Source organism: Sciurus carolinensis, chromosome 6, assembly GCF_902686445.1.
Source record: "Sciurus carolinensis chromosome 6, mSciCar1.2, whole genome shotgun sequence".
Classification (NCBI taxonomy): domain Eukaryota; kingdom Metazoa; phylum Chordata; class Mammalia; order Rodentia; family Sciuridae; genus Sciurus; species Sciurus carolinensis.
In genome coordinates, this window is record NC_062218.1 from 159,154,340 (window position 1) to 159,176,015 (window position 21,676).

Consider the following 21,676-nt stretch of genomic DNA (forward strand, 5'->3'; position numbering starts at 1 on the left):
TGCCTCCAGGACAAGGAGGGCCTTCAGGCTAAACCAGTGGAGGTGACAGCATCCGTGACACTTATCATGGGGACGTCCCTGTGGGGACGTGGAATCGGAGGGGTTCAGGGGTCTCCTGGAACCACCTAGGGAACACGGCCATGCTGGATCTGAACCAGCCCTGAGATGTGCCCGTGGTGCTGGGGCTTCGCCGGACTCCCAGACCTGGACGGTACTGGCACATTGGGGTCACCAGGTCTGCCTTGACAGGTCTGCGCTCATATCCAAAGTGGAGGGGAAAGGCGGGAGCTCAGGAAGGCCCAGCCTCCCAGGCCCCGGCCTCCCCCGACTTTGGGGTCCCCGCAGTGCCAGGACAGCTTGAACGCCCGCCTCCCCAGCAGCGCTGGCCGCGGGCCTCTGCAAACACCGAGGTCCCCGCTCTTACCACTTGGAGGGGGTGAGCAGCGTGGGAGGGTCGGACTTGGCGATCTTGAGCAGCACGCGCATGGGGTTGAGCTCGTGGTGAGGGGGCTCGATCTGCGCCATCTCGATCAGGGTGATGCCCAGGGACCAGATGTCCGCCTTGTAGTCGTAGGGGGTGTCCTTCATGGTCTCGCAGAGCACCACCTCGGGGGCCATCCTGAACCAACCAAGGACAAGAGGGCTGAGAACCCGCCTCCGCAGGCACTCCCGGCAGTCGCAGGGTCAAGGACCACCGCCAGCCCGGGTCAGGGTTGGCAGCGCTCCTGAGCCACCGTGGGCGTTACTTGATGTCCGTCTGTCCTGAGCGCGCTCTTCGCCTGCACAGCGAGCCCGCCACGCCTGCCGCACTTCCCCGGGCCGCCACAAGATGGCAGCAGCTATCCAGGACACAGAGGCCGGGAGGGCGGGGCGCCGCGGAGGCACCGGGTGGAGCCCAGGAGGCAGGAGAGGGAAAGGGTGGAGGGCAGAGGCCAGCAGGAGGGCGAGGGCCTCCGCCAGAGTGACGGAGCGAGTTCTGTTCCGTTCTTTAGGGAATGGCTTTGGAAAAGAGGGAAGTGGTCCTCAGGGGCCAGGGTAGCCCAGGTCTGCCGTGCGGGCTGAGCCCCTCTCGGGGTTCCGTTCAGTACTGGCTTCTGCAGCGTCAGTGTGCCCTTCCTGTGACAGGCCAGCGACTATGCCACTCCAGGGCCACACTCACTAGGAAGTGGAGGCTGGGCTCCCGCCCCTCGGGCTGACTTTAGGTCTCTGTCCCCAAAACCACCCAGAGTCCCCCGTGGGGAGCTGCAGGCGACCTCCAGGGGCCCAGCGACTCACCAGTAGGGCGTGCCTATGAAGGAATCTCGCTTCTGCAGGGTTTTCAGATTCTTGGCAGACACCCCAAAGTCAGCTGCAAGACGAAAATCTCAGATAAAATATTTGAGGGACCTTCCTCCACCCGTGGCCCTGGGGTAGAAGTCTGCGACTCCAGTGGGGTTATGCATCTCAAACTGGCCAGCAATGGTCATTTCTTTATATAGCAAATCAGAGATCATTAAAAAATAATAAATGATCCATGTTGCTGTAAAAATGTACTGAGAGTGGCCATTTGACCTGCTAATGGGAGTGGGGACTGGCGGAGACCTGCAGGAAAGCAGCTGGTAATAATAACAAGACTCTTTAAAATACCATACTGGTTGTTTCTTTTGTTGTTGTTGTTTTGTTGTTGTTGTTGTTGTTTTGGTGGGGGGACAGTACCAGAGATTGAACTCAGGGGCACTCGATCACTGAGCCACATCCCCAGCCCTATTTTGTATTTTATTGGTGTCTAAATACCCACACTTTTTCTTTAAATTTATTTTTTGGTTATTGATGGACCTTTATTTTATTCATTTGTTCATATGTGGTGCTGAGGATGGAACCCAGATCCTCACACATGCAGGCAAGCACTCTACCACTGAGCCACAACCCCAGCCCCCAAATACCCATACTCTTGATCAGAAATTCCAAATGTAGTCAAATCTACTCTGATGGACTAATCCCAATACGAAAAAATTACAGTGTTCATCAAAACGCCATTAGAGTGAGAGCAAAACCTAAAACAAACAGAATCCTTAAACTCTGTGTGTGTGTTTGTGTGTGTGTGTGTGTGTGGTGCATATGACGCAAATGCACCACTGAGCCCCCACCCCCACCCCCAGTTTTAATTTTAAAAGTTTTCTGTAAACCTGCCATGGTGGGGTGCCCCTGGGGGTCCCAGCTTCTTGGAGAGCTGGCAGGCGTTCCAGGCTGGCCAGCCTGAGTAACATAGTGAAAACCGTCTCAAACAAATAAAACCCAAAACATTTATATATATATATATTATATATCCTGCCTTTTCCAAAGGCAGACACCTCCCCAAAGTGTTCAAGATGGCATGTCTTTCACACAACAGAGCAAAACAGTGGGAAATTAGGAGAGGTGAGAAAGATGGTGTAAACAATAAGAAAAGTGATATAATCCCATAGGATGGAATATCCTGTAGCCACTAAAGTTAGTTTTGAAGTGTTTTTAATGTAGTTATTTGTGTGTGTGTGTGTGTGTGTGTGTGTGTGTGCCCGGGGATTGAACCCAGGGCGCTTCACCACTGAGCCACATCCCCAGCCCAAAATTTTTTATTTGAGACAGAGTCTTGCTAAGTTGTTTAAGGTCTTGCTAAACTGCTGAGGCTGGCCTCAAACTTGCAATCCTCCTGCCTTAGCCTCCCACGTTGCTGGGATTATAGGCGTGCACCACCATGCCCAGCGAATATAAATTTTCTGAGATATTTTACCAATTTATATTTATATTATAAAGTTAAGTTGGGAAAAGAGAAATGCCATCATATGGTCAGAACTGTGCCCCGGATAAAGGGCAGAAATACACATGAATGGACCTGGAGGAAATGCACCAGACTGCTAAACCGGTTGCATGTCAGCAGAGAGACTAAGTGAGGCTCATTCCACGCTGAGCTCCATAACTCCCCGTGACGGAAAGTCTGACTTTCAGGATGAACAAAACGTCAATGGGCAGCCCGTGTCCTGGTGCACACCTGCGGGCCTGGCACTTGGAGGCTGCAGATGGCTGGGCCCAGGAGTTCCAGGCCACCCGGGCAGCACCAGAGACCCCGGCTCAAAAGTCAGTAAACACACTTTGGCTTCCTTCATGGTGGGGAGCAGACTCCAGGGCAAGAGAAAATGCCCTCCAGGCTCCTGTCCTGGGGAAAGTTCCATCCAGACTGAACAGCAGGTTCAGGGGACTCACACTGGAGGAGGGATGCCGCCCGGAAGCTGACCCTGCCCACTGCCCTGTGCTCGGAAACAGGCCTAGGAGCCCGGGCCTGGCTCTGGAGGCGAGCTGGCTCCCAGTGCAGCCACAACTGCTGCATCCAGAGCTTCCAGGGTGCCCAGCCCGGGCCTGAACATGAGGGGATGGTGCCAGCTTCACCCTCTCTCCCCAGGTACATGCCAGGCCCTGGGAGGCACGAGGGTACAGTGGGGACCCGCGGCAAGTCACGCCCTTGCCACCAGGTGCTCAAGGGTCAGCAGGGACAGAGAGAAGGAACGGATCGCACACGGTGTACAGTGAGGGGAAGGGGCAATGGACCTGCAGGGTCACCTCGGCGAGGGAGGGAAGAGGGAGGAGGGAGCTCGGCCAGGGCCTCCTGCAAATCCGTTTATTCAGCAGCTGTTAAGTCGACACCTGTCACGTGCCAGACCCTCTTCTGGGTGCAGAGGCTGGCACGTGGAGGCTGAACGGAGACCGCTGTGGGGAGAGGGCAGGAGGGTGGTCTCAGCCCTGGTCAGTGCTCTCGGACGGCAGCTGCTCAGTCGGGCCAGTCTGGCTAGACAGAGGGCACCGGGCACTGTCACCTCCTGGGATGGGACCTGCAGCTACTGGTGAGGTGAAGGCCAGGACCCCAGGTGAGAAGCCAGCTGGGCTGCTGGCCAGTGGGAGCCCCCTAGGCCTCCTGGGCAAGAACGGGTGGCCCTGCCCTCCTGCTGGCCAGCCCAGCCTGTGCGAACCCGGCTCCCCTGCAAAGGAACGGGGCTGGCCCCTCGTCCCAGCCCAGGAGACCCCGGGAAGGCGACTGCCTCGGACCCAGGGTGAGGCTCCCAGAAGCTGCCGCCCGCCCACAGGCCCTGCTGGTCCCTCCCGAGGAGGGAGAGGAAAACCAGAAACCGCGGACTTTCACAATGACAGCTGGTCCCCAGCTCCCTGGGTGGCTGCCACTTCCCCTTCCGCCCAGGCAGGAGGGTGGGTGACCCCAGCCCTGAGCCCCCGGGGCTCAGCAGTGCTGTCCTCTGGGCCTTGCAGAGGAGTTTTTAACCTCTCTGCTGACAAAACGCCTCCCTCTCCTTCTCCTGTGTGAGAACAAACCAGGGAAAGGCCGTGGGGCCAGGGACCGCCCTGTGCAGACTCCACTCCCACGGGAGGCCCCGGTGTCTGCTCTGCTCACGGCTGCCGGGGCTGCACATCTGGAGCAGCCTCGCACCAGGCTCTGCTGGATCGCCTTTGCTCCCCAAGGCCCCATCCACATTTCCATTACCTGCCAACAGCTGCCATCTGAAAATGCTACATGGAAGATTCTGGAAATAAGCAAGTCAGAAGTTCTAAATAACTTTCATTACAGCATAGCATTGTAATTGCGCTATTCATTGTTAGTGTTTCTCTTACTGAGCCTAATTTATAAATTAAACTTCATCATAAGTGTATATATATAGGTTGGTATTATCTACAGTTTCGTGCATGCACTGGGGATCCTGGACCATGTCCCCCATGGATAAGGAGGAAACACTGTATGTTAAAACAACAACTTGGATTTTTTTAAATGTTCAAGATGGTCATGGTGGTTCATGCCTGTGATCCCAGCTACTCAGGAGGCTGAGGCAGGAGGATCATAAGTTTGAGGCCAGCCTCAGCAACTTGGCCAGACCCTGTCTCCAAATAAAATAAAAAGGACTGGGATATGGGTCGGTGGTAGAGCACCCCGGGTTCAATCCCCAGTGCCCCAAATACATAAACGGACACATACACATGTACACAGACGCACAGATGTATGTGTGCACACGTGTCTCCGTGCTGGGTAGCAATCCTATTTCTGGAAACAGGTCTCTAGAAGAGATTTATACACAGATGGTGCTTATAAAGCATTATCGGAGGAACAACAAATTGGAAACAACTGCAACTGCGCTGGGGCTGCCAGCAAGCACTGAGATCAACGGTGTTGCCCCAGCCTTGAACTAACCGCAGCCCAAGGAAGGAGGGGGCCGCGTGTGGAGGCGCCAAGGAGGAAGTCCGCCTGCGACACCCCATCTCAAACATGCCTATCATGCCACAGAGGACAGGGGTAGGCCAGCACGCATGTCCTGGAACCCAGGGCGCGAGGTTCCAGAACAATCCATGCCTCCTGCGAGCGCACGCCACGCACACGCACGCCCTAAAGGGCCTGGAGGCCCGCGTCAGACTCTAGGAGGCTGCCTCCCCGAGCGGGTCTGGGTGGGGGCCGGGCACGGGGCCGGGGGCTGCGTCTTTCACTTGACACTTTTATTCTTTCGGTGCTTTTGACGGAGTAGGTCGTTTTTATGATTTTTAAAACAGAAATGCATTTAGTAACTTCTTTTGGTTCTGTGGCTCTTGTTTTTTCTAAGTAAAACCCAGGGTGTGGTGAAAGCGGACGTGGCACCCCTCGTGGGGAGCAGGAACGGTACCACCAATGGGGACGGCCAGGAGTGGGGACCTGCCCCCGGCGGGCCCCGCAGGTCTGCGTCCCAGCCGCCGCCTCAGGTGTGGTGACGGAAGGAGAGGCCGAGAGCAGCTCGCCCGGCTCCGCCTCCACCCTCGGAAGGACAGGCGCCGGGCAGCCAGCGCCAGGTGCGCAGGTGCGAGCTCTGTGCGCGTGGCGGAGGGCGGGAGCACCGAACGGACCAGCGTAGGAGGGGACGGGCCGACGCCGTCAGCTGTCAAAAGCAGACGAGGACGTACGTTAAGTGAAGGGAGCCAGGCACAGGAAGACAGACCCGCAGACACACGCAGGGCGGGAGCCCCGAGGCCGGAACCAGAGGCTGGCAAGGCGGCAGGCGGGCGGGCGGCTGGACGGAGGACGGCCACGGGCAGGTGCGGCCCTCCCGGCAGCAGGTGACTGCGGCTGGCGGGGTCACTGGCATTTTTAAAACAGCTAGTAGAGGGGACCCAGAATGTTCCTCATGAACCTGTCAACGCCTGCAGCAAGGGACACGCCAGTCACCCCATCCGACAGGGTGCGATCTGACTTTTTCAAAAGTGCGTGGACTACACTGTGGCATTTCCAGGTGTCTCCACGTGGCCCATGGTCCCTACGCTTACCATGTGCCCATTAAAGATAAAAAATACATTTGAAAAAGGCAGAAGAGGGCCTGTGAGACTCAGGGGACCCGGGCCCAGCGGGCAGCGGGCAACCCCAACACACAGAAATATAAAAGCGAAGAGAAAAACATCAACCAGAAAACCAGGCAGGCTGCGATCGACTTTTTCAAGAGTGCGTGTGAGTCTTACAGACACGGGGAGCCATGGAGAGTTCACAGCCCCTGGCCCGGCCTCCTGCTCACTACCTGTGCACAGCTTAGCACGTCCTGGCTGGCCTGTTTGCAGATCGCCTCTGTCCGTGACCCTTCAGGGCATGGAGAATCACTGTCCCCACGTGACAGATGGGCAGCTCCAGTTCTGCAAGATCAAGTAACTTTCAGGACCCCTGCTGGCTCTTCCGCCTCCCGGGTCCCCCGCTCTGTGACCCAAGAGACTCAGGCAGGTTGATCAGGAGCGACTTCAACGGTCCTCTTTGTGGGTCTTATTATTCCAAACTGTCTGGGAACATCTGTCCATCCACTCGTGCCAGTGTGTGTGTGTGTGTGTGTGTGTGTGTGTGTGTATGTGTGATTATTTTTTCTGATTACCAAAACAATACTGCTTGTTAAAAAAATCAAATGTGTACAGGGTGAGAAAGTCTCCATAATCTCCACGGAGATAGAACACCTGCAGGTTTGCCATATATAGCTCCAGATTCTTTATTGGTTCTAGGACCACATCCCCAACCAAAATCTGAGGATGCTCAAGTGCCTTATCTAAATGTGTATTGTTTACACACAACCTACGCTCAGCCCATGTTCTTCAGATCTTCTCCAGGCTACTTGTAATCCTGGTATGATGTATGTGCTATATAAGGCTATGCCGCCCCTTTAGGGAATGATTACCACAAACACGTCTACACGTGTTCCGTACACCTGTGACTGCAGCACGGGATTGGACCCAGGGCCGCACACGTGCCAGGCGAGTGCTCCACCACTGGGTCATGTCCCAGCTCCAACATGAGGGCTTGCTGGGGTTGCGGGTCAAACCCGAAGCCTCAGCACGTAGAGCACACGTTCCACCACGGAGCTACGCGCCTGGCCCTCAAGTAGTTTGGACTCAAGATCAGCTGCATGTGAATTCAGAGTGCAGACTACTTGCTACTTAAAAAATATATAATCAACATTAAATGTACGACTTTCCCGGTTGCTTAGTCCCTTCACAGGGGGCCTTATGCACGTCTGCTCTTTGAGATGGCGTCTTGCTACGCCGCCCAGTGGGTTCAAATGACCCTCCCTCTGGGCCCCCCTAGCGGCTGCACTACAGGTGGGCACCACCAGGCCGGCTCCGTATTACGTTTCCAAGAGACAGCACGTTTTCTACAATTTAAGTTTCAATAGCCAAAAAAGACTCCGCTGAATGGCACTAGCATGACTTTAGCTAATCCTCTACTGGGGCAGAGACACCGACCAATTCTGATTTCTTGCTGTCACAAATATTGTTGCGATGAATACCTTTGTGCCTATCTTTATAAATGTGTAAATATCATGTTACCGAGAGAATAAAAAATCAAAGACGCAGCGTAAAACACATCACACGTCACCCCCACCCGCTGAAGCAGTGAAGTCAGAATGAATGAAATGCATAACATTCTCTCTCCTCTGTCCCCAGACCACAGGAGATCAAGAGCCCGAGGTATCAGGAGCGTCATCCCCAGCCAGGCCAATGAAAGCGGAACCCCTGGGGCTGGGGAAGTGGCTCTGGTCCAGTGCTGGCCTCGCACGCTCAAAGCTCTCGGGGTCCAGAAGCAGGCCACAGCCCCCTCCCCGCACAGCGCCCCACTGGGCTGATCCACGGCGCAGTCTGGACAGGGCTCACCTCCAGGTCCAAGAGACCTTCCAGGTGGACGCCAAGCAGGGCGGTGCAGGCGCCCCAGGGGGTGGAACAGCCGCACCCAGGTTTGCTGACAACCCGGTGGCTGGTGTGAACTAGGGCAGTCATGAGCCCCTCCATCGTCACAGTGAACCAGACCACTCCTGCCACCTCGTGAGTGGCAGCCAGGGAAGCTGCACCCGCACGGTGAGGACTGTCCCATCCGGATGCCACCAGCACCCCGTGGGCAAACACCAGCTGGGCCCCTCATGGAACAGGAGAAGAGCAAGCCCAGGAGGGCTGGAGCTGCTGGCTGGAGACAGGGGAAGCAAGGCTCCTGCCCTGGCCTGGGGTCCCAGGAGCCTCCCTCCTCCAAGTCACAGCAGCCGCTATGCACCGAGCTCGTTAAGAGAGACTTCTGCTAATTACAGGATGATCTGCCCTTCCAGGGTGGATGGAAACAGGAGCGGGAGGGGAAGTGAGAGATCCTAGTGTGATCGCGGACACGTGGCTTCGTCTCTCTAAGCCTCAGTTTCCCTATCTGTAAAACGGGGATCGCACGGTTCTGCTGTGAGACGGGAAGAACTGCTCTAACAGGATAAGGCTTCTGTTTTTATTCTTCGGCTCTTTACCCTAGACACCTGGGCCACTCGACACAGGTCTCCCACCTGCTCCCTTACCTTCAGCTTCCTACCCACCGCCTTCCCGAACTCTCTTCTCCCCACGTCTCACCCACCTGTCTGCCTCACTCCTTCCCCTTCTTTTGGGGCCTGTGTGATTCTCACTGCTGCACCAGTCTATGGGGACAACGATTTCTTTCCCGGGTCAGTTCAAATCCTCTCTTCCTCTGAAAAACCATCTTCCCCACCCCACACTGATCCATGGGTGCAGGGTGGGGGCACATCCATGTCCACTCTCCAGGCCAGAGAGACTGACTGTAAGCTGAGCTGTCAGAGAACTCCTCTTTACTGATTGGTCCAGGGATCACCACCTTAGCCCAGCTGGCCCAGTCATAGCAACCCTCCTTACTGAACCTCAACGACTGACTGGTCCAGGGACCAATCAGCTGAGCCAAGATGAACCAATCAGAGCCTTCCCTGGGATTACTGCCACTGAGATCTCCAATCTGAGTCTTCAGTCATCCTTCAAGTGAGGATGCTGGGAAATATAAAACTAGATCTTGACAGACGTTTCCAGGGGATCAGAGTTGAGGGGGTTTCAAGATGGCGCAGTAGAGGAGATTGCTTTCCTGGCTGCTCTGTGGCGTGAAACCAAGAAAGCAGACAGGCAGCTTCTGAGCAAAACAGAAGTGGGGGAGGGGTTTTTACTGGAATTTAATGCTGGATATTGAAAGCAATCAGGGACCCAGGAGGTTGGATAGTATAAAATAAGGAAGAAATCCCCAGCCCCACAGCCACTGCTGTGCCTGGAGGCACTGCCGGAGTGGTCCCTGTGAGCACACTGCGAGCACAGTGGAGGAAAATGGGAATCAGAGGAACCTGCATTTTTAGGAGGACTGAGGAGTATCTGGGTCCAGAGTGCAGAGATCAGAGACACTGCCCAACAACTGACAGTTGTGCTGCACAATAGCCTTGACAGGAAAAAGCCACATCTCTCCCAGTGGCACTAGGTGGACAGAGGAAGGATCCATTTTGCAGCTGCACCGTGGGGGCTGGCAGCTGAGGGAGCCAAGTTCTGAGGGCAGAGCAAGCCGTACCCTCCAGAAGACCCACCTAACACTGCTGAGCTGGGAGCGGAGAATCTTAACTACAACGGAAACAATTCTTTAACTTTTCCTTGAGATGTTTTTCTTTTCTTTTTAATTGTGACCTTTATGGTTCATGAACATTTATATATATTTGTTTTTTCACATATCTAGCATTTTTGAAACCAGTTATTTTTCATGGATCAGTTTTTGAGGTCTAGGATGTTTGATTAGCATATTTCAGTTTTGTTTTGGATTCTTCTATTTTTTTATTTTAAAATTTTTACTTAATATTTTTTCTCTCACTTGTTTTCCTGCTTTCTCTCTTCCGCTAACAATCTCCTCTGTTCTCTCTTTCACTCCTTAAGTTTTTACGCTTATCCGCTCTCCTCCCTCATAATCATTATGTCCTACATCACTTCTGTTCTTTCCCTATCCACCATTTGAAATTATAAACTCTTTTGCAAACTTGCTGTTTTTATGGTAGGCAATAACTGATTATATCATATCATTTCTGTTTGTTGTGATAACACTGTAAACGTCATAGTAGGAGCTATTTGGTTTAATGCTGTATATTGTTTGCATTGGTTGTGTTGTTATTTGTCTTCCCCTAAACAGAGAAGTACTGGAAACCTTTAGGGACACAATAAATCTACAGTGTAGAAACTCCACTGCCTCAGATCCATACTGTTAGATGGGTCGACACACAAACAACATGAAAAAGCAAGGGAACAAATCACCCCAAACAAACCAAGATGCTTCAATAACAGAATCCATTGACACCATAGAAGAAATGTCAGAAAAGGAGTTTAGAATGTACATAGTTAAACTGATATATAAGGGAAAGGACAATGTAAGGAGTGACATCAGAGAGAAAATACAGGAAGTGAAATATCACTTCAGTAAAGAGAAAGAGATTCTGAAAAAAAAAATCAAGAAGAAATCCTCAAAATGAAGGAATCAATAAACCAAATTAAAAATTCAATGGAGGGCTGGGTTGTAGCTCAGTGATAGAGCACTTGCCTTGCACATGTGAGACCTGGGTTTGATCCTCAGCACCACATAAAAAAAAAATTTTTTTAAAAGAATAAAATAATGGTACAAATAAAAAAAAAATTCAGTGGGAAGTATCAACAACAGACTAGACCACTTAGAAGCCAGAGTTTCAGGCAATGAAGACAAAATATATAATCTTGAAAATAAAGTTGACCATGGAGAAAAGATGTAAAGAGACCAAGAACAGAACTTCTAAGAAATATTGGATAACTTGAAAAGACCAAATTAAAGACTTATTAGGAGAGATGAAGGTTCAGAGATACAAACTAAAGGAATGTACAATCTTTTTTGCAGGGGGAAGGTACCAGGGATTGAACTTAGAGACACTCAACCACTGAGCTACATTCCCAGCATCTCACTAAGTTGCTTAGTGCCTTGAGGTTACTGAGGCTGGCTTTGAATTCCAGATCCTCCTGCCTCAGCCTCCTAAGCCGTCAGGCTTACAGGTATGCACCACCATGCCCAGTGGAATGCACAATCTTTTCAATGAAATAATATCAGAAAATTCCCCAAACCTAAAGAATAAAATGAAAAATAAAATTCAGGAAGCTTACAGGACCCCAAATATATGAAATTAAAACAGATCCACACCAAGTCACATTATTATGAAAATGCCTAGCATACAGAATGAGAACAGAATTTTAAAGGCTGCCAGAGAAATATGACAGGTTACATTTAGAGTGAAACCAATCTGGGTCTCAGCTGATTTCTCAACCCAGACCCTCGGAGCTAGGTGGTCTTGGAATAATATACACCAAACTCTGAAAGAAACCAAGAATACGTACCCAGAAAAATTAAGCTTCAGAATTAATGATGAAATAAAAACCTTCCATGATAAACAAAAGTTAAAAGAATACACAACTAGAAAGCCTACACTACAAAACATACTCAATAAAATATTTCATGAAGAAATGAAAAATAAAAGTGAAAACCAACAAAGGGAGGAATCAAACTAGCAGAATAGTCAATCAAAGGAGAAACAAATTCAAACTATAAATCAGAAATAAATCAAAATGACAGGGAATAAAAATCATTTCTCAATAATAACATTGAATGTAAATGGCCTAAACTCATCAATCAAAAGACGCAGACTTGCAGATTGGATTTAAAAACAAGACTCAACAATATGCTGTCTCCAAGAGACTCAACTCATTGGCAAAGATATCCACAGACTGAAGGTGAAAGAATGGGAAAAAACATATCCCTCATATGGATCTTGTAAACAAGTAGGGATTTCTATCCTCATATCAGATAAAGTTGACGTCAAGCCACAGTTAATCACAAGGGAAAAAGAAGGACATTTCATACTGCTTAAGGGAATTATACATCAACAAGACAACAATTGTAAATATTTATACCCCAAACAATGGAGCATCTATGTACACCAAAGAAACCCTTCTCAATTTCAAGAATCAAAAAGACCACAACACAATAATACTGGGTCACTTCAACACATGTCTCTCACTACTGGATAGATCCTCCAAACAAAAGTTAAATAAAGAAGCTATAAAGGGGGCTGGGGAGATAGCTCAGGTGGTAGAGTGCCTACCTCATAAGCACAAGGCCCTGGGTTCAATCCCCAGCACCGCAAAAAAAAAAAAAAAAAAAAAAAAAAAGAAGCTATAGAGCGCTGGGGATGTGGCTCAAGAGGTACAGCACTTGCCTAGCATGTGCAAAGCAACTACAACTTTAAAAAAAAAATTTAAAAAGAAGCTATAGAACAAAGAAATACAATTAATAATTTAGACTTGACAGACATATACAAAATATTTCATCCATCTATGACTGAATACACTTTCTTCTCACAAGCACACAGATCCTTCTCTAAAATCGACCATATCTTAGGTCACAAAGCAACTCTTAGCAAATACAAAAAAAGCAGAGATAATACCTTGCATTCTATTAGATCATAATGGTATAAAATTAGAAATCAAAGATAAAAGAAAAAATAGAAACTACTCTAACACCTGGAGATTAAATAATGTGCTGTTGAATGACCAATGGATAGCAGAAGAAATCAGGGATGAAATAAAAAAATACTTAGAGGTAAACAAGAATAGCCATGCAACATATCAAATCTCCTGGACACTATGAAGGCAGTGCTAAGAGGGAAGTTCTTTGCATTGAGTTCATTCATTAAAAGGACAGAAAGCTACCAAATAACAAACCTAATATTATATCCTAAAGCCCTAGAAAAAGAACAAACCAATACCAAAAGCAGAAGACAGGAAATAATTAAAATCAGAGCTGAAAACAATGAAATCAAAACAACAACAACAACAAAATTGAAACAACTTTTTCTTAAAAAATTTTTTAAGTTGTTGATGGACCCTTATTTTATTTATCTATTTATATGCAGTGCTGAGCATCGAACCCAGTGCCTCACACAAGCTAGGCGAGTGTTCTACCACTGAGTCACAACCTCAATCCTATAACTGAAACATCTTTTAATTTTATCTTTCAATTCTTTAAAAAGACAATGTCCAAGTGTGTTCAATCAATTTGCACACACTTAGGGATTTTTGAACTTCCCTTCCACTTTTGATTTCTAATTTTATTCTATCATGTTTACAAAATAATTTTACTATGTTCATATCTAGTAACCATGTTTCATTCTCTACAAGTTGGCCTATCCAGTATAATATTCCCTTTGCTATTCAGATCATTGTGTACGTAAGTCTAATTGGTTTAAAATATTTTTCAAAGTCTTCTGTTTTGAGATTACCATTTTGTATTACTTTATTTTTCTTTACGGGAAGTGGGGACTGGTGTCTCTTAGTATTAAAGTGTTGCTTTCTATTTCTTTATTCAATTCTCTCCATCTTATCTTTTTATATTTTGGAAGCATGCTGTGAGTTGCAAGTGTATCTACTCTGTGGCATCCTAGGAATGATCCCTTTTATCTTCTTTTTAATTTTTTTATTTGTTCTAATTAGTTACACACAACAGCAGAATGCATTTATGCATTTTGATAAATCATACATAAATGGAGTACAATCTTTATGTAATACTCTACTTTTCCTCTTTTCAAACTTTTTAAAAATATTTTTATCTCAGATACCTTTTTGTTTTAAAATGGTTTGCATACTGTAATTTTCCATCCTAGCTTTCTTTTGCTGACTTTTTAAATTTTTTATTTTATTTGCTCTAATTAGGTGTACATGACAGTAGAATGCATTTATACATTTTGAGATCATACATAAATGGAGTATAATTTCTCATTTTTCTGATTGTACATGTTGCAGGATCACATCGGTTATGTAGTCACACATGTACAGGAGGTAATAATGTCTGTTCACTCTACTGTCATTCCTAACTCCATACCCCTTCCCCTCCCTTCACTCCCTCTGCCTAATATAAAGTAACTCTATTCTTCCCTCCCCACCCCTTACTGTGAATTAGCATCCACATATCAGAGATAACACTTGGCCTTTGGTTTTTTGCTGACTTTTGTATGTAACATTCTTATATCTTTTTGCTTTCAGTCTACCTGTGTCCTTAGATGTAGAGCTGCCTGCAGATTACACTTTTTTTTTTTTAGATTTACTTCTGTTACTCAAGATTTTTGTTTTGATTGGTGTTTTGTAATTTATAATTTATAATCAAATAAATTCCTAAAAGAAAAAGAAGCTTCCAGGAGAGGGGTTGGTCTGAGAGCTTAACCAATGTGCACAGAAAGGCAGAGGCCAGAGGGACCGTCTTGGCAGAGTCTGGTTTCTAGGTTCTAACTGTCCACGAAGCCCAGCCATATCTGGGTTCCATTCTCCTGCCAACGTGGAACCCAAGTCTTCAGCCACAGGAGACGGTTTTTACCATTTGCCACCAAAAGAGTACACAAGAGGCGGTGGCTAAGCTCCTCAGCTGCGGGGTCGATGCCTTGGTGTGAACCCTGGCTGTTCCTCATGCTGACTGTGTGACGTTGACGAGGTTAGCTTGCCTCCCTAGGTTCCAAATGCCCACTCTAAATGTCATCCGTGGCCTCTAGGATGAAGGAGTCCATACATATGGAACCAGGCATGGTGGTGGTGGCATCTGTTCCCCTTAGCAAGGGCCTCCCTTCTCATGTGACTCACGTGGTCACTCACAAGCAAACGAAGATGTTAATCTGCCTCGACTCATTCAAGAGAGAAAGTCCACATTCACATGACTTTAATCACAGTATGCTGTTTTGGGTTTTTGTTTTTCTTTTTGGCACTAGGGATTGAACCCAGGGGTGCGTAACCACTGAGCCACGTCCCCAGCCCTTTTTATTTTTAAATTTTGAGGCAGGATCTCACTAAGTTGCTTAGGGTCTTGCTATGTGGCTAAGGCTGGCTTTGAACTTGCGATCCTGCCTCGGCCTCGTGAGTCAGTGGGATTACAGGCGTGAGCCCCTGCACCCGGCCGAGGGCATACTGCTGCGACTCCTATGTTAGTATTTTTGTTGATCTCTTACTACGCCTGGTTTATAAATCCCAGGTACGTACGTATGGGGCACGTAGGGTTTGGGCTGAACGGGTCCAGGTATCCAGGGGGTCTGGGCACATACCCCTCCCGGCTCTCCTGTACAGGGAGGGAACCAGGGCCAGGCCCACTGCAGCAGGACAGGGATGCCAGCCTAGGGGGACGGCGGGGAGAGGCAGGTGACCGGCTCTGGCTCCGGCTGGCCCTGGGGAGTTAGGACCCTGAGGGACACAGACCGGACAACCACAGCGCATGCTGGACATGCCTCTTCACCAGGGAGGGCCTGCTGCATTCCAGGCTGGAGCTGGGCACTTGGACTTTGAGCTGATCGAGAGCTCGGCCTGCAACCTGAAAGGGCCCCTGCAACCGCCTCCCGTGCACAGACGCAGCGCATGGGCAGAGGACACGGTTCTGAGATGGACACCGCTGTCCGAGAGCAGCGGCTCGGGGATGTCCCTCGGCCCAGGAGGGAAGCCTCATTCGCTGGGCCTCTCGGATGTGCTGGCCCACCAAGTCGTCACGGCAAGTCCACCGGCAGTGACCACTACAGCACTCAGAGCTGGAGGAAACCGAGGCTCAGGAAGGCGAGGTGGCCTCCCAAGGCCTCCCAAGACCAAGCGGCAGTTCCAGGAAGACAGAGCTCGGTCGTCCCAGTCCACGCCCCACGCTCTCTGGGTGTCGGGCCATTGGCCTCCCCTGCCTCTCCCTGCATGAAGGGTCCCCTCCAGCCAACCCAGCAGGGCTCCCACCAGCCGGGAGCCCGAGCTTGCCCTTCGCCTGGCCACTACCACGTGACCTGGGAAGAAGCCTGGAATCCAGGCAGAGGTAACCATTCACCCCAGGGAAGAAGCGAAGTGACCCGTAGGAGAGAGGTGAGCCCGGGAGCCGGCCGCCAGTGATGGACTCTGCAGCTGTGCCCACTGTCACACCCTGTGAGGGGGCTCTGCTGCTGTGCCCAGTGTACACACGGGAGAACTGAGACCAGAGAGGCTGAGCGTGTTTCAGCAGAACACACAGCACCTGAGAGGGGCTTGTCTGAGCCTGGCTCCCTGCTCCCCGGCTCAGCCACTCTGCAGAGAGGCACAGCACCTGCTGGGGACAGAGCTGCTGACCGTGGCTCACACGTATCTAGTTCATAGGGAAGATGAGGGTAGTGGTGGAGGCCCCAGAGGCCTGCAGGCCACACCTGGCCTCCCAGGCCTGCCCTGCTGCCACAGCTGCACGCTAGCAGGAAGTCCTGGTCAGCAGGGCCCAGAGCACGCCCAGGGCCCAGCACGACTGTGAACACCTGGACTCTCCCTGGACTCTCCTTCCTCCTCCACTGCCTCCTGGCTGTCCCAGCCGTCACCAGCCGGTTCTGACACGCACACTTGGGTTCCCGGGTCTGAGCGGGATTGGGGAGTCTGCTCAGGCGTTGGCGCCTCCAGATTCGGGGTGTCTGGGGCAGTGCGCGGGGCAGTGGCACAGGAAGGGGACCCCATGGGGGTCTCGGCTGGCGCCTGTGGGCCCGCGTCCCCTCCGTGGGCTACCCTGTGCTCGCCAGCCGCCGCCCCGGGCCAGAGCCCGGTGTTCCATGCTCTGCTCCTCCGCTGGGCGAGCTGCGGGCGCCTCCTGAATTTGTCAGGGCCCGTGGCGCTGCCCGGCCCACTGCCCTCCATCCAGCCCCTCCCCGGCCACTCCACCCACCTCCTGCCAGCAGGAGGTCCTCTGGCAGCTGGGTGGTGCCAAGGCCCAGACCCTGCCACGTCTCCTGTGCGAGGAGCCAGGGCACCGCTTGGCTGGACACAAGCACCCGCAGGGGCGCACTGACGAGGCCACGCGAGCCTGGGCCCGGCACCTGGCGTGTGCTTCGTGAGCCCGGGAGGGCAGTGACTGTCCTGTGAAGCTCTTGCAGATCCCCCGGGGCTCCATCTGCACCCTCTGCTCCCCCGGCCACCCCCTCAGCCTTGTCTGCCGGCCAACACGCGGCCATCTGCACCCACCAGCTCCTCTGAGCCCGAACCACCAGGCGGCGGGCCCCTCTCCCTACGCTCTGTCCCCACCCTGTCCTGGCCAGCTCCGTCTCAGGGCCAGGTCCCTGCCCCCTGAGCGTCACAGCCACCACAGGGGGCATCTCTGATGGACCGCGTGTGCCCACCCTCCTTACTGCCCCCGGGGCTCCCTAAAGACACGGAGCAACCACTGGAGGAGAACAGGGTGGCTTCTGAGGTGGAGGAGGGCTGAGCGGGCGCAGGGCAGGCGAGCTGTGACCTCAGAGACACAGGGAAAGTGGCAGGAAAGGACGGACCAGCTCCAGGCGGTCCCGCCCCCCAGGGCCCACCCTTCTGCCCCCAGATGCCTGCCGGGGTCTGGGATGGTGACCAGGGCCAGCACGGGAGGACATCTCTGGATAAGGCTGGAGACTCTCTAGCACTTTCTTTCTTTTCTTTTTTTGGCACCAGGGATTGAACTTGGGCACTTGACCCCGAGCCACCTCCCCAACCCCGTCTGTGTTTTATTTAGAGACAGGGTCTCGCTGAGTTGCTGAGCGCCTCGCTGCTGCTGAGGCTGGCTTGGAGCTCGGGATCCTCCTGCCTCAGCCTCCCCAGCCGCTGGGATCACAGGCGTGGCCGCCGCACCCAGCAAGCATCTTCTTTTAAACCCTCATGTGCTGTGTGGATGTTGCAAAATAAGCAAAATTCTTTCATCAAATGATAAAATTCGTAGCATTACAGACATGTTATTTGGCAAGGCAGAGTCAAGATCAGCAGAGTTCAAAGTACATGTCTCCTGGCTGGACGGCGACAGGCGGCAGTTGTGGATTCCCGTGGAAGGTGGGAAAGGCTCTGGAGGAACGCAGCCCGCCATGGATCTTTGTCCTCACTCCCTGGCCACCGACCAGGCGGCCATTGTGCTGCAGGGGCCATGAGCGCTCCAGAGCCGGCTCAAAGGCCCAGGAGGGTGGGCTGGCTTCCACACAAGCCCCGCGCCCTTCTGTGTACGAGGCTGGCGCCTCAGGACTCTGGCGTCCCTGGGGGTCCCGGAGCCAGTCCCCTGTGGCTATGAGAGCCCGTGCACATGCCTGCCACCCTGCCGTCCCCCAGCTGGGACGGGACCCACGCTAGTTCTGTCTGGAAGGGCGGAGGACAGCCCAGAGCGTCCCTCCTTGGCACGGCTGGCATGGTGGGTGGGACCTGGCTCTGCTGCGGGCTTGTCCTGTGCTCCCAAGGCTGCTGGGTAGCAGCCCTGGCCCCCACCCACCTGATGCAAGTAGCACCCCCCTCAAATTAATCTCCAGACACGGCCCAGGGTGACCAGGGCAAGGTCACCCTGCTGAGAGCCACTAGGTTAGAAGGAGCAGATGGGGACGGGACCCATCCTGTGGTCCAGGGCTGCAGAGGGAGGGCCTGTCCGTATCCTGGAGGCCATGAGGACCCCACCCTCACCAAGCCCACATTCCCTCCCGTGGTCCCGGCCCGGCCCCTGCGCCTTACCCAGCCGGATGTCTCCCTCGAGGGTCATGAGCACGTTGCCCGCCTTCAGGTCGCGGTGGATGATCCTCTTGCTGTGCAGGAAGCTGAGGGCTTCCAGCATCTGGCGGCAGACCACCTGGATCTGGGGCTCGGTGAGGCCTCGCTCCAGCTCTGGGGACGGAGGAGACGGTCACTCAGCAAGCTCTCGCCACGGCAACCGCAGGCCAGGCACACCATGAGGCCACTAGCGCGCGGAGCCCTGGCTGTGGCCTGGGTCCCGTCGGCATCTGACTCCCATTGGCCACTTGGTCCCCAACGACAAGCCCACGGGCAGGCAGGACTGTCGTGCCGGGTCACAGGGAGGACAGCAGAACTCAGTCGCGGGGTCAAGGTCAGGGGCGCAAGGAGACTCAGAGCTGAGCTGCAAACAGAGCGTCTGGCTCCAGAGCTCGGGTCCCACGAGCAACTGGACTGAGCAGCAGACCCCAGCCTTTCCCGACGTCGCAAGACCAGTAATGATGACAAGAGAGGCGTCTGGGGCCAGGGCTCGGGAGGCCGGGGAGGCCGAGGCTGGGCGCTGGCATCCGGCAGGGCCTGCTGCCGCGTCTGGACGGGCGGGCACCGCGGGAGAGGGCATGTGCGCTCGCCCCCAGGGCCCTCCGGGGCCCCACCTCACGACCGTGTCACTCCCAAGCCACCTCCAGGTGCCAAGAATCTGGGTTCGTGGGGACACGTTCAGGCCACAGCACCAAGCCAGCACCTATTCCGAGTCAGGCTCTGCTCTTGGGACCGGGCTGCAGAGAGGGACACGGGAACAGCCAGCAGAGTCTGGAACAGAGCAGGTGCGGGGACGTGGGGTCGCTCTGCCTCAGGGCATCGGGAGGCTCAGAGCAGAGGCGGCCACACTGCGTCCTGAAGGAAGAGTAGCATTCGAGAGCAGAGGAGCGGCGGGCATTGTAGGTCAAGGGACAGCAGAAGTGAGGCCTGGAGGCCACAGGACCTGGTGTGAAAAGGTTCACTGGCTGTTGGTGGCATCAGGAGGTGTGGACAGTGAAGGGCTGCAGAGGCCAGTGGGTCCTCACCAAGGGCCTTCTGCATACAGTCAGAGACACACACACACACGCACATGCACACACACACACACACACTACACGCACACGCACACACACTACACACAACTCTGCTTGGAGACAGCAGGAACCCTTTTCTCTGAGGTTCAAAGGACAAATGGGCCCACAGGTGGGGAGTAAGAAGAGCACTCCTAGAAAGAACAGCAGCCTGTGCAAAGGCCCGGGGGCAGCTGGAGGGGAGGGTGGACAGGAAGCAGGTGGAGGCCAGAGTCTGATCTGGCAGGAGTTGTGGCCTGTGCCTTGGAGGCTGGTGAGATCTGAAATACAGGAGGTGACCAGCGCGAGGCTCTGAGCGGGGCGGCAGGCAACCTGACTTCCGCACGTCTGTAAATTCTCTCCAGGGGCTGAGGGTGGTGGGCACCTATAACCCAGCAACTCGGGAGGCTGAGACAGGATGGCAAGTTTAAGGCCAGCCTGGCCAACTTAGCAAGACCCTCAGCAGTTTAAGGCTCTATCTCGAAATAAGAAATAAAAAAGGGCAGAAAGCCTGCCGAGCGTGTGGGCAGGAATCCACAGAGCTCAGCTCTCCCTGCCGGGTCCCTCGGGAGAGGTCAGAGTAGACACACAGCCGGTTGCCCTGCTCCGGGGGCCAGGAGCAGAGCGGGGTCCCTGGCGGGGTCCCCTCTGCACCCACAAGCTGCCCCCTTGTCTTTAAGCTCTGTGACCAGCCAGGGCCAGACCCAGAGCCACACGGGCCAGAGCACACGGGCCAGCCACACCAGGCCCCGCCTCTTGCCAGTCGCGTGGCCTCTGGGTTCTGGCAAGTCACCCGGCCCTCCCAGCCGGTCTCCCGGCCCGTAGCACAGGAGGGCAGTGAGCACCAGGGCCCAGGGACAGCCACCAGGTCCTCGGAGCAGGAAGAAGGTCTGCTGGTTCTGGCGCGTCTCAGGTGCAGTGCCTGCAGTGGGCTCCTCACTACCACATATGTCCCCAGCCCTGTTTCCTTTTGCAGTTTGAGACAGGGTCTCACCGAGTTTCTGAGGTACTCGCTAAGTTGCTGAGGCTGGCCTCAAACTTGGGATCCTCCTGCCTCAGCCTCCTGAGTCGCTGGGATGACTGGCTTTGCCACCATTTTTTGAGCCCTTAAAACACAACAGGTACGAGGCTAAGAGTCTAGTGCCTCGTTCCATCCAGTCTTCAAGGTAACCGGGGGCTGGGTGGGGAAGGTATCACCTGCATATGGGGCATTCGATTTTAGGTGGGTGCACAGCGCTGTGGATCCTGACAAACTACATCACACAACCCCATCACGATCTGGATGCGGGACACTTCCCGCACCCCCGGATCTCCCTCTGAATCAACTTCTGCTCCCCGGCCTCGGCAGGCCTGGCTCTGTTTGTTGGCCCTCTTCCTGGGCCTTGGTCTAGAACCTCATAAAGCGGGACTCACACCACCCAGGACTTTTTCTAGAACCTCATAAAGCTGGACTCAAACACTACAAGGACTTCTGAGTCCAATAAATCTTTAAGAATAGCTTTTAATTACACAGCCGCGTGACTGCCTTCTGCTTACTAAAGGACGAGGTCACAGCACGGCAGGTACTCCAGGTGTCCCCGACTGCACGCCCCACCCTGTCCCCGCCCTTCCCCTCACCAGGGCTGACAGCCCATCGTTCTCGGCTGGCCCGGTGTGGCCAGCCACGTCCTTTCCAATCTGAACGGTCTCCCATCTCACAAAGGGCCACCCAATGCCCCCAGCTAGATGCACAGTCTGATGGGCCCTGAGCCCCCGGCCCTGAG

General features: G+C 53.0%; 1 protein-coding gene across 3 annotated transcripts in view; it reads right to left on the minus strand.

Moving 5' to 3' along the window:
• The window catches only part of Stk10 (serine/threonine kinase 10), a 123,875-nt gene that overhangs the window by 46,560 nt on the left and 55,639 nt on the right, over positions 1–21,676 (minus strand). For all 3 annotated transcript variants that reach the window (XM_047557000.1, XM_047557001.1, XM_047556999.1), the window contains exons 4-6: positions 18,829–18,978; positions 1,276–1,348; positions 425–619 (exon numbers count right to left, since the gene is read on the minus strand). In XM_047557000.1, the coding sequence (XP_047412956.1) occupies positions 425–619; positions 1,276–1,348; positions 18,829–18,978 (418 nt within the window). The remainder of the gene's footprint in view (positions 1–424; positions 620–1,275; positions 1,349–18,828; positions 18,979–21,676) is intronic.